This window comes from Arachis ipaensis, chromosome B02, assembly GCF_000816755.2.
Source record: "Arachis ipaensis cultivar K30076 chromosome B02, Araip1.1, whole genome shotgun sequence".
NCBI classification, from domain to species: domain Eukaryota; kingdom Viridiplantae; phylum Streptophyta; class Magnoliopsida; order Fabales; family Fabaceae; genus Arachis; species Arachis ipaensis.
The window spans coordinates 62,195,179-62,208,864 of NC_029786.2; the positions used below are offsets into that span (position 1 = coordinate 62,195,179).

A 13,686-nucleotide genomic window follows, 5' to 3' on the forward strand; every position below is an offset into this window, starting at 1 on the left:
GTTTTTCGGTCGTTTCGCACGTATGCGTGTTTTTCGCTCGTTTTGCACTTATGTGTGTTTGTCGCTCGTTTCGCACGTGTGTGTAATTTTTTTGTTTTTCGCTCGTTCTGCACATGTGTGTTTTTCGTTCGTTTTCGCACTTGTGTCTGTATGTTATTCTTTGTATTTTTCGCTCTTTTTGTACGTGTGCGTGTTTTTCGCTCGTTTCGCACGCGTGTGTGTTTTTGCTCATTTCACACGTATGTGTGTGTTTTTTTTTATTTTTTTCATCTTTTTTGTTTTTTCACTCGTTATGCACGTATGCATATTTTTCGCTCATTTCGTACGCCTGTGTGTGTTTTTCACTCATTTCGCTCATGTGTGTGTTTTTTATTGTTTCACATGTGTGTGTTTTTTTTGTGTTTTTCGATGGTTTCGCACGTGCTTGTTTTTCGTTCGTTTCGCACGTGTATATTTTTCGCTCTTTTTCCACGTGTGTTTTTCGCTCGTTTCGCACGTGTGTGTTTTTCGCTCGTTTCGCACGCGCGCGTGTTTTTCATTTTTGCGTTTTTCGTTTGTTTCGCACGTGTGTGTATTTTTTGCTCGTCTCGCACTTGTGTGCGCGTTTTTTTGTGTTTTTCACTCATTACGCCGTGTGCGTATTTTTTGCTCGTTTCACACTTGTGTGTGTTTATTTATTTATTTTTTTTGTGTTTTTTGCTCGTTTCACATGTGTGTGTTTTTTTTTGCATTTTTCGCTCGTTTCGCACGTGTGTGTTATTTTTTTGGTGTTTTTCCCTCATTTCGCACGTGGCGTGTTTTTCGCTCATTTCGCGTGTGTTTGTTTTTCGCTCGCTTTCGCACGTGTGTGTGTTTTTCACTTGTTTCGCACTTGTGTGTGTGTGTGTGTTTTTTTCGCTTGTTTCGCACCTGTGCATGTTTTTCGCTTGTGTCGCACGTGTCCGTGTTTTTAGCTAGTTTCGCACGTATGTATGTTTTCCGCTCGTTTTGCACGTGTCTGTGTTTTTTTTTCTATTTTTCACTCGTTTTGCACGTGTATGTGTGTGTTTGTGTGTTGTTTTTGGTGTTTTTCGCTAGTTTCACATGCGTGTGTTTTTTTTTGTATTTTTTGCTTGGTTCTCACGTGTATGTGTCTGTGTTTTTTTTTGTGTTTTTCACTAGTTTCATACGTGTATTTTTTTTGTATTTTTCACTCGTTTCGCACGTGTGCGTGTTTTTCGCTCGTTTTGCACTTATGTGTGTTTGTCGCTCGTTTTGCACGTGTGTGTATTTTTTTTGTTTTTCGCTCGTTTCACACGCGTGTATTATTCTTTGTGTTTTTCGCTCATTTCGCACATGTGCGTTGTTTTCGCTCGTTTCGCACATGTGTTTATTTTTTACTCGTTTTGAACGTGTGTGTGTGTTTTTTTTTTTTTTGTGTTTTTCGCTCTTTTCGCATGCATATGCGAGGTGCCAACTTATACCAGATTAAGTTTAAAAAATAGTGTTACAAAGAGAACCAACATATACATGATAACATGCCAGTGTATATATGTTCATAAAGTTCAAAGTATGCTCCAATCAGACTACGGATTTAGACTTATACATGCATTGAATTCCTTCTATTTGCTTGGATAAAGATTCATACAACAGTTAGATTCGTCTTGATTATTCTGAATTTTTGTAAGAACCATTGTATCATACCAAGAAATACCAAAAGTGCAAAGTTGGATAATGGTTTTAGCTTCATACTCATGACAGCTGATATACAAGTCACTGGCCCTTAGTCTATTTGGCTACTTTGGATCTAAAGTTTATTTGATTTGTTAAACTGACATTATTGGAAAGAAGGAAATATAGCAATGAATAAGTGGATTATGATATCTTCAAATGCTTTTGTGGTGAATATGGATCAGTGAGGAGCCAGTCACTTGCATATAATTTTGTTGTGGCCCTCAAACCAAACATGTGAGGATGCTGCGTGACTCAAAATTGAGGAATCATCTGTCATAGAAAAAATGGGGCCTCAGTCACATGAAGAAATGGGACCTGATAGCAGCAAACAAATGTAACTCATCACACAATGTTAACATCAAATTATGGAATACAACTGGATTAGTGTTTCAATCTCAATTGTAATTTCAGAGGCCACATTTTAGTGACCACTATGTACAAACTGGGAAGGGAACATAGAGATTTCAAAGACAGATAAAAGTAAGGTGGGACATGGCAAATACATGGACTGATCCTGGAAGCTGTTTAATCATCCTACAGTGATAATTGGATTTGAACTGACAAAAAACGTTCACATTATTAAAACTAATATTATGCAAATTCATACTTAGTTACTGTTTTTCTTATAATAACCTTTTTACTTAGAAGTACATCATATTAAATCATGAAAGTTATCTGCTGCTTCCCTTTTCTTTTATTGTAAACCAGACCATGAAAATTGATTTTATGAACCGCACTTTCAGCTTATTATTGCCTTTGAACTTAACAGTGCATTTAGATTTAAGGAGAAAATGGGAGACATTTGTTTATGTGAGTAAATTTCTCATTGAGTTTCATAGTAGGATAGAAAAAATGGAGAAAATCTTTCTCAGGGTAAGAAATTGCTACAAAAATTGTGTTAATCTATTTCTAAGTCAGCCTAATCTTGATGGTGCTAGCATCAACTCAAGCGAGAAGTGATATCTAAGAATACATTTTCTTCACAAGGAATTGTGAGACCACCCATTGGATGATCATACCCAAATTCTTCCTCAGCTTGACTTAGCAAATCTTGAAATGAAGGCAGGTTCAAGTATGATATAGGGATCACAAACCGCTTCATTTTATCTCCAACGTAAACTGCAAGATAACCCTTTGGCACTTCCATAGCTTTTGAAGATGAAGTAAATGATGCCTTTCTTACGATGCCGGATAAACGAAAACCCATTTTTGTATGTGTTGAAGAAAGACTAGTTTTTCAAATGACTTGTAAATAAGATGCAAGTATTTGAGTTTCTTATGCTTTAGGATGTGAATGACTTGTGTTGTTGCCAAATGCTTGCAGCCATGAACATATATATATATATAGATGAAGGATATGTAATAAAATGGGTAATTGAATGGTTGGTTGTGGAGGAAGGCTATGAAATGGGACCTATTAGGAGACAAGGGCATTTAAGAGGTCACATGGTGTTGTCTTAGGGGATTTTCCCAAACCTGTTATAAGTACATAATTCAAAGTCTACCTTATGAAGAGGAAGCCAACACAAATTAGATCATGGTGTCTATGGTTTGCGGATTCCAAGAGATATGTTTCTAAAAATCTGGTGTACTTGAAAAATCAGGTTCATATTGGTTTGTGAGGATGTGCCTAAGTTTGGTTCAGAGTTGTGGCCATGGTTTACAGCTTTCATTGTCAATAGCGATGTCTATCTGAAGAAACATGAGATATGTCTATAGCATGTCTGATTCAGTATCTTTAGTATAACTACAATGCTTGAACAAGCATTAATGTAGATGTCTTTGATTTGACATGCATAATCTCTTGGCAATTATGTCAGAAGGTGGGGTATGATGTATGAACTCTCACTTAACTTTCAAGTCCCTGAAAGAGACCTCCAAGACAATACCATGTGATCTCTTGTGATCATTTCACTTTGTAGACCCCATTTTACAGCTTCATCTGAATTATTTCTTCAGGATGGCAACTATATATACACTTCTTCTTGTGTTCTCAAACAACACAAATCAATTGCATCTCCTCAAGTATCAGTACTAACATATTTCTCTCAATCAAATCCTTCAAGAACAATCTATTTCTTTTTCTTTTGAACAACAAGAAGAAACAATGGCATTCCGCATTTTAGGTATTAGAAAGGCATCACTTTCTGCCTCAAAAGGGACTAATGTTCCAAAAGGCTATCTTGCAGTCTATGTAGGAGATAAGATGAGGCGGTTTGTGATTCCTGTATGTTACTTGAACCAGCCTTCATTTCAAGGATTACTAAACCAAGCCGAAGAAGAATTCGGATATGATCATCCAACTGGTGGTCTGACAATTCCATGCAGTGATGATGAGTTCTTAAATCTCACTTCTCAGTTGGGTGGCCAATAAACAACTAACAGAGATTGACATAGATTAGTTGAGACAATTGTACAGAAGGCTCCTAATTTTTTACTTTGAAGATTTTCCATTTTCGTTTCTTCCTTGTATAATTCCTTTGAAAGTGTAAAAATGTTATATGAATGAGAAAGTTATTGCATCTCATTGTTAAAACTACCTTTTGGCTTTTGTTTTATTCTGTATTATCTGTTATTTATGCAAAAATATCAGATCTAAGTTCCAGTGAAAAACTTAAACTATGTTTGCAGAAGTTGATGATTCATTTCGTTCAAACATTTAAGTTACAGTTTCTTAACAGTGGTTTGAAATCACTATCGTAAATCTGTTTAGGGCAGGACTAAGTTTTCTTATATTAACAGTAAAGGAAGAAGAAGCACTTCCATGTTGTTGTTTTAAAAATTAAAAGAAGAAGAAGAAGAAGAAGAGAGTCAGAGACTAGCTCTGAGGGTTGTCTGATAAAATCTATCCCTTATGTTGATAGAATTTCAAGAACTCCAATGATTTGCTTATTTGCTCTGCATCAATGAGGATTCAATCAAGGGCTTAACCAATCAAGAGTTACTTTTCATCAATTTTAGTTAGATGGCTGGAAGAAGTTGCAGCAGAGAATGATAGAATTTGGATTTCATCAATGACACTACTTTCATAATATTCTTGAGAAATAACTTAGTGTATCTAAAACAAATGACGATAACTCAAAATGCAGGTAACATTGAATATCCGAAATCCACACTTGAATCCAATTTATGAAATTTAACCATATGCTTCTCTCATGGTGGAGTGCTTATGTGCTTTAGAAAGTAAAATTCTGCAGCATTCCATTATTAGTTAATAGACATTTTTTTAATACCACAGTAGTAGCAACACAACAAAGGAATAAACATAATTGAAGAGAATATACCAAGTAAATTGAATCTGTAAGTAATTAGTGACGAAGTTTATAAATTCATTGAAATTGCAAAAAAAAATCTGATATATATTTACATCCTTGACATCTCACTAAGATGATAGCTACTAGTTTCCACTACAAAATTGTGTCTCAACTAATCTATGTCAGTCTCCTTTGGAATTACATACAGTCAGTTGAAGCAAGAAGTGAGGTCCAAGAAGGTTTCCTCACTGCATGGAATAGTGAGACCACCCATTGGATGATCATATCCGAATTCTTCTTCTGCTTGGCTTAGTAATTCTTGAAATGATGTCTGGTTCAAATACGAAATGGGAATCACGAACCGCTTCATATTCTCTCCAACATAGACAGCAAGATAGCCTTTTGGGACTTCCAAAGCCTTTGAAGATGCTTGGTTTGAATTAAATGAAGCTTTCTTCTGCTACCAGCTAAACGAAAACCCATTTTGGTATGTGTTGATGAAAGACTAGTCTTAGAAATGACTTGTAAATAAGATACAAGCTTTTGAGTTTCTTATTGCTTGAGGATGTGAATGAATTGTGTTGGTCCTAAATGCTTGCAACCATGAATATTTATATAGATGGAAGGATATGTTATAAACATGTAGCTACTTGAATGATTGGTGGAGGAAGGCTATCAGATGGGACATATTAGGAGACAAAGGCATGTAAGAGATCACATGCTATTGTCCTCATTATAGAGGGTAGGCCAAAAAATTGTAACTCATGTATGCAAGAGAAAATCTAATTGCCCATGGTTTGCAAATACCACAGAGTTTTGTTTATAATCTGGTGTACCTCAAAAGTTGAGGTCCATAGTGGCTTGTGAGACCAACTTTTGGTTCTCTTCTGGCCTCATAACAGTGTTTCAGAACTATAAATGTCTATCTGAAGAAACATGTTTGATGGAGTAGCTTTAGCACAAGTACAAGTGGATAGATAGAGACCTAACCTTTGATAGAGATATCCAAGACAGTACATGTGATCTCTTGTGATCATTTCTCACTTTGTAGACCCCATTTTACAGCTTCATTAAAATTATGTCTTCAGGATAGCAGCTATATATACATTACTTCTTGTGTTCTCAACCAACACAAATCAGTTGCATCTCCTCAAGTATTAGAACTCACATACTTCTCCCAAACAAAATCTTCAATAACAATCGCTTTTCGCATTCCAAGTATTATCAAAAGGGACTAATGTTCCAAAAGGCTATCTTGCAGTCTATGTGGGAGATAAGATGAGGCGGTTTGTGATTCCTGTATGTTACTTGAACCAACCTTCATTTCAGGAGTTACTAAGCCAATCAGAAGAAGAATTCAGTTATGATCACCCAACTGGCGGTCTCACTATTCCTTGCAGCGAGCATACATTCCTGAACCTCACTTGTGAATTAAGTGGCCAGTAAATTGGGTCATAGAGACTGAGATAGATTAGCTGAGACAAATTTGTACAGAAGGCTCTTTCTTTTTGTTTTGAAGATTGTCCATTTTGGTCTCTTCATTGTATCATTCCTTTGAAAGTGTAAAAATGAATGAACGAGAGAAAGTTATTGCATCTCATTTGTTAACTTCTTTCTATACTTTTTATTTTTGGCTTTTGTTGAAGCTGAATGATCTCTTATATATTTATGCAGCAAGTCAAAATTAAATTCAACGTTGTTTTGAAGACATTGACTGAAGTTGATGATTCATTTCATTTAAATTAGAATTTCGAATAGCTGTTTGAAAGTACAATTGAAAATCTGTTAAGAACTCAGTTTTCTTATATTAAAAGCAAAGGAAGAGGCATTCCAAGCTTGAGACATTCCATGATTGAATGTCACAAACTTGAGCAATTTTCTTGTGGTTATAAAACCATAAAAAAAGCAATATTGAATTCAGAATTCAGAATTCAAAAAAAGAAAAATAAAGTGAAAATGGAACATTTAATTATCCAATTTTGAATCCAATTTATTTTATTGAACCATATAACTGGAAATCAATTTCAACATTTCAAAAGCAGTTAATAAATCCAAGACCACCAAAAGTCTAATGAGAGGCCACACGGTATTGTCTTGCTTGTGTTTATGAAAAGTTACTTGAAACTTGAGAGTTCTTGCCAAACACTGATGCCACCTTTAGGAAGAGACAGCTGAGAAGCTAATAAATGGTTAAATACAAAGCTGATCTAATGGATTACTTCTTATGTTGCAGATATCACATAATCTCTTAAATAAAGGGATAGGATGCCAAGAGAGAACCACATTTTGTGACTATATCCCAACTTCTTCTGCACTTGGAGGGCATGAAATATGGTTTCATTAGTATATCCTCTACAGAAAGCAGGAACCATGTGAATAGTTTTTTTTGGTTGAACCTCACTAAAATCACAAAGTCTAAATCCCCTATTAGCCTAATAAATATAAAATTTATCAAGTAAAACTTCTGTTAGCCGACGAAAATAGCACATAAATCAGTAAAGTGCAACACATGACATGCTTTTGGAAAATATTAAGGCATGGATAAAACTTCAATGAAGAAATAAGAGAACAGACATATATAAATAAATGAGCTATACATCCCGTGTAAGAAATTTCTTTAGCTATAGTTTTCCATGCATATTCTTTTATTTAAAATATTATAATTTTGTATACTTTGAATTAGTGCAATCTATGAGAACAAATGAGCAATGAAGTATGGTTTTTCTTACACCAGGCAGCTTAATACTAGATACTGCATGATGTTCTGTTTGTAGAGAGAAGATAAAACCAAAAAAAAAAAAAAAAAAAAACAGAGGAAACACTTTGAACTTGTCATAGTAATGGTCATTCTTCTTTCATTTACTTAAAAAATGTGTAATTACAAGTTGCCTATTCTACAAAATGTGTATACTAATCTATGTTAGTCTCCTGCAGTGTGAGATTCATCGTCAATCCCAGCGAGAACTGATTTGTTGGAAGACATCTTCACTGCAAGGAATTGTTAGACCTCCCATAGGATGATCATATCCGAACTCTTCCTCTTCTTGGCTCAACAACTCTTGGATTGAAGGTTGGTTCAGGTATGAAATGGGGATCACAAACCGCTTCTGTTTCTCTCCGACATACACTGCTAAATGCCCCTTTGGGACTTCCACAGATTTAGAAGTTGCTTGGCTAGCTGAGAATGATGATGTCCTTCAAATAACAGGTAAACGGAAACCCATTTTTTTAAAGATGTATGTAAGAATAACAGCAAGGAAAAATTCCCGATTTAAGAAGAATGTGTTTTTAAGTGTTTGACACTTAAGATTGCCAATGAGTTGTGTTGTTTTTGAAGGCAAGAGCAAGTGTGTTTATAGATTTTAAGATTCTTTGGAAAACTATTTCTAACATAAAAGATTTTTGAAAATGATAGGAATGCATACACATCACTACATGAGAGATCACATGGTACTGTCTTAGAGGCCTCTATCAAGGATTAAGCAGCTTTTGAGAAAGTATACCCCACCTTGTAAAGGAATGGCTAATAAAGCAGCCACTTGCAATCAAATGCTAGGTACACCATATATATGCAAGAGGAAGTGTAATTGGAACATGTTTCCCCATGGTTTCAAATTCCAGTTGGTACTGCTTATAATCTGGTGTACTAGAAAAAGCTGAGGTTCATACTGGCTCACAACCAATAGTTTCAAAGCTAATGGATAAGGTCATAGTCAAGGCTTACAATTTCATTCTTAGAAGCAATCTCAATTTGAATAAACATGAGAGATGTCTAAAGAATGTCTACTAACTAATGGAGTAGCTGTAGTATAATGCATGAAAGAAGCATTATGTAAGGTATGCACTCATGTGATGTAGAGCTCATTAATTTCAAGAGGCTAATCTGTTGGCAATTATATGAAGAAGTGGGGTATGCACTCTCAATGAACTTCCTAACACCTTCAAGACAGTATCATGTGATTTCTTGTGATGCATAATACATTGTCAATTGGTAGACCCTATCTTATTCATGATTCTCTCTTCAGGAAATTGGTTTGAAGATCCTAGCAACTATATATACACCACTTCTTGTGTTCTGAAGCAACACCAATCATTCACATATCCTCAAGTATTACAAGTTTTAGAAAAACTCAAATATTTCTTACTCCTAAAAAGACAATGGCTTTCGGCATACCAGGTATTAGAAAAGCAACAAAGAGCAATGATGTCCCAAAAGGCTATCTTGCAGTTTATGTTGGAGATAAAATGAAGAGGTTTTTAATTCCTATATCATACTTGAACCAACCTTTGTTTCAAGACTTGCTAAACCAAGCAGAAGAAGAATTCGGTTATGATCATCCGAATGGCGGTCTCACAATTCCATGCGAGGAGGATGAGTTCTTAAACCTCACTTCTCACTTGAGTAGGCTATAAATCATGCTAATGGAGAATAGATTAGTTGAGAGTAACTTGTACAGAAGCACTTTCTTTTTGAGATTTTATATTTTGATTTCTTCCTTATATCAATCATTTGATAAATGAGAAATTCATGACAAGATATTATTTAAACAAATTTAGCTTGTGCTCAAATATGAATGAAATCAAGTTTATTCATCAGTAGCATTTTCAAGCTTCAGTTCATATATATCATCAGACTATCTGCTTTCATAGAAACTATAGTTCCTTATTTGTCCTTGAGTCATTTCTATTGAAACAGTTTTAGCCAATTTGTTACTAGATTCTTCTACAACAAATGAGGTTCATGGTCTCTGCAACACAGAATAAAATTGTTTGTTAATCTGTTGTTCCCATATTCTTCCAATTCAATCATCATTGCAAAATAATATTTCCTGAATTTTGTTAAAAGCTTGACACATAATACTTAAGAAATAGAAATTAACACCACATAAATCTATTTAAAAAGATTATTCTCACGATTGATAATTATACACTTGATTATGATTTTTTTTTTGGTGTCCAATTGATTATGATTATTGTCATAATATTTCTTTATCAAAGGCAATTGCACAAACATAAGCCAAATAATTCATTATCATACATTGTTACCATCACATTATGGAATACAACTAGATTAATATTTCTATTTTATTTTTTATCTTTTCTAAAATATGGATAAGCTTCAATCCCAATTGTCATTTCAGAGGCCACATTTCAGTGATCACCATGTTCAAACTGGGAAGGGTCCATAGAGATTTCAAAGACAGATGAAAGCAAAATGGGACAAGGTAAATATAGGGACTGGTCCTTGAAGCTGATAATCATCCTATAGTGATAATTGGATAATTAAATTGACCAAACAAGTTATCATTATTGAAATTTTTTATCGGAGTTACGAAACTCGGAAAAGGGTTAGCATGGAGTTCACGTACTCTCTCTCTCGGTTCTCTTTCTTTTCTTTTTTCCAAAATGAACTCATGCATGACTGAAAGATTATTAATGGGTTATTGGTGATTAGGTGTCAAAAGTGGGGGGTTGGGTGTCAAAGTTTAGGATTGCTGAGCGGTTAAAGTTATAAATATATTAAATGGATAATTATGAGAATTAGATATACGGTCTCGTTACGTTATTAATAGCATTTTTGTCAATTTCTGTCAACTCTTATTTATAATTGTGTTTAATAGAAGTGTCTTTTTGGATATGTCAAATAAAAATGTCTTTTTTATGATTGTATTTAATAGAAGTGTTTTTATAGATATATTTTCTGGATGTGTCTCTTTATATATGTATTTAAAATATAATAATTAATTATTGTTGGCAATAAGTTGGCATATAATATATCAGAAAAGCTCTGCATACAAGCCATTAGGGCTTGTATGCTTTACAAGTTTATTAAGCAATAAACCCAAAAAACGCGCTGCTACACATACGTCCAATACACGCGCTATATAAGATCCCGCGTATATATAACTACCAAATTTAAAAGATTTGTTTCCTTCTTCGTTCTCCTTATTTTCAGATTTGCTCGTTCTTCTTCTCGCGCGTCTTCCCTCCTTCTTCTCGATCGTTCTTTTCCCCTCCTTTCTCACTGGTATGTTCTTCGTCATTTACGTTAGTTCCTCTCTCTGCAACTCCAGCTTCATTTTCTATTTGATTTGTTGTTTTCTGAAATCAAAGTTTGAACTCGTTTTGAAGATTATGGATGATTCAACCTCAGATTGTCAGCTGAATCAGGGCGAAGTGGATTATGAATTTGAATCTAATGAAGTTCCTGAGGTTTGATTTACATACGATTACTCTGAATTTTGTTGCAGTCATTTGAATAGCATTGTGTGGCTGAATAATTCGTGAACATTGACTGTAAAACTAACACGTTAACATGAATATGTGGATTGACTATAATGTATTAGTTTTGGTTAATTATCTGGAATTTATAGCAGACGCTCGGGTGTAGATCAGAACTTTTTTGGGTGTATTTTTGTGAGAAGTGTGGGTGTATTTACAGTTTATGGCTTTTTCTGTTATGTTACCTGAGTTGTCGTTCGGGTGTATTATATCAGACATGATTGGGTGTGTTTTTAGTTTTTGACATGGTGTATTCTGCAGCCTGTGTATTTACAGTTTATGATTTTTTTTTGTTATTTTAGTTGAGTTGTTGCGGTTCGGGTGTATTATATCAGCAATGATTGGGTGTATTTTTAGTTTTTGACATGGTGTATTCTGCAGCCTCTCTCTGTTGTTGATGACCAGTTTGTTCCGAAGGTTGGAATGACCTTTACCACCCTTGAAGATGCTGAAAAATTTTACAGGAACTATGCCAAGGCTGCAGATTTTTTTACAAGAGTTCGGAGCACAAATAGGAAGGGAAACGAGATTAAGAATCAATTGATTACATGTAGCAGAGAGGGAAAATGGAAATCTAAAATATCTCTGACCGAGAAGACCAATCTGACAGCCGGTTTAAACTGTCCTGCAAGAATTTATATACACACATTGAAGGATGTTGGTGCTTGGATCATTTCAAAGGTTGTGCTGGATCATTCACACCCTTGCTGTCCAAGTAAAGCAGAGATGCTCAAACAGCATAGGGAACTAAGCATGTCCATTCGTCGTACAATAGAGAATAACGAGGAGGCCGGTATTAGACCAAGAAAAACCTACCAATTATTTGTTGCGGCTGCCGGGGGTCACCGCGAGTTAAATTTTATCGAAAAGGATGTAAGAAATTACATTACGAGAGAAGTGCGGAATGTTTCCGAACAAGAAGATGCAAAGGAATTCGGGAAATATTTGTTAAGAATGAAAGAGAAGAATCAGAATTTCTTTTTTGAGCTTGAACTCGAGGAGGATCAATCGATTAAGCTGGCTTTTTGGGCCGATGCAAGAAGTAGAGCTGCCTTTGAGTATTTCAGAGATGTTATTTCATTTGACACCACCTACAATACAAACAGGTAACAAACATTCCCTGTTTATGATGCTAAATTAATATATTTTTATGAATCCGCGGCAGAGGTGTATATTGGGTGTTTTTGGGTGTATAGAAAGCATTTGTTGGGTGTATCTAATGATTTTCCGTTCTGCACTATTTTAATTTGTTTCAGGTATAATTTGGTTTGTGGTTCTTTTGTCGGGGTGAATCACCACGGTCAGTCAACACTTCTCGGATGCTCTTTGATGAAAAACGAAGAAATTGAATCATTCAAATGGTTATTTGAATGTTGGCTTCGTTGCATGAGAGGAAACGCTCCGAAAGGGTTTCTCACCGATCAATGCGCATCAATGAAAAGGGCTTTAGAGGCCTGTATGCCAACAACAATTCACCGTTGGTGTATTTGGCACATAATGAAGAAGATTCCAAGCAAATTAAACGGGTACAAGGGACATGCAGAAATCGAACAAGAAATGAGCCAAGTTGTTTGAAACTCTCATAGCAAAGACTCATTTGATAGGAATTGGAATGATTTTCTACTGAATTTTGGTCTTGTGGACAACAAGTGGCTTTCAGGTAATGTTTGTTTAAAATATGCAGCAGAGGTGTAAATTGCATGTTTTTTTGGGGTGTATTCATAGTGTATGTTTGGGTGTATTCTGCAGATCTCTATGAAGACCGTCATATATGGGTTCTAATTTATCTGGATCACCACTTCTGGGCAGGGATGAGAAGTACACAAAGGAGCAAGAGCATACATTCATTTTTTAACAAGTTTATTACCCGGAACAGCTCGCTTATTCAATTCGTCAAATAATACGATAATTGCCTCGGAAGCAGGGAGCAAGTAGAGAGAGAATCAAATGCTGCAGATTTTCATACGGTCATACCGTGTGCAACCAAATCCTCCATTGAAGCTCAGTTTCAAGATGTGTACACTCATCAAAAGTTTAGGGAAGTGCAAGCACAATTCAGAGGAAAGGCAAATTGCATCACTAGATTAACGAATTCCGCTCTAGGCTATTCAGTATACGAAGTTAGAGAACAAGTTTTCAGCTTAATATTCAACAAGTTTGTGGTTACTTACGACTCAGTAGCAGCCGAGGTAAAATGCCAATGCTTATTATTTGAGTCGAGAGGGATATTATGCCGTCACGCACTAAGCGTGTTAAGCTTTGAACAAGTAAGCCAAGTGTCACCGAGATATATACTGGAACGATGGAGCAAGAAGGTAAAGAGGCAACACACACACATCAAGAGCAACCACGACGAGCCACTGTTGGAGCCAAGAAGCAAGAGGTTTGACTAATTGGTTTTTCGTTCGCAAAATATTTGTGAATTTGCATCCGAATC

General features: G+C 35.4%; 1 protein-coding gene across 1 annotated transcript; it reads right to left on the reverse strand.

Annotated features, from left to right (window-relative positions):
* Positions 5,013–6,180, reverse strand: LOC110269233 (auxin-induced protein 15A-like). The gene is made up of 2 exons (XM_021116929.1): positions 6,136–6,180; positions 5,013–5,427 (listed from the first exon to the last, which is right to left on the reverse strand). The coding sequence occupies exons 1-2, from the start codon at positions 6,178–6,180 to the stop codon at positions 5,176–5,178; spliced, it is 297 nt and encodes a 98-aa protein (XP_020972588.1). The 3' UTR covers positions 5,013–5,175.

What these genes read in the sequence shown, in the direction of transcription:
- LOC110269233 (XM_021116929.1), bottom strand. Translation starts at nt 6,180, where the DNA reads ATGCGAAAAGCGATTGTTATTGAAGATTTTGTTTGGGAGAAGTAT. An exon ending in ATTTTGTTTGGGAGAAGTAT is followed by an intron (nt 5,428 to 6,135) that starts GTGAGTTCTAAT and finishes TTTAGCTGGTAG; the next exon opens with CAGAAGAAAGCTTCATTTAA.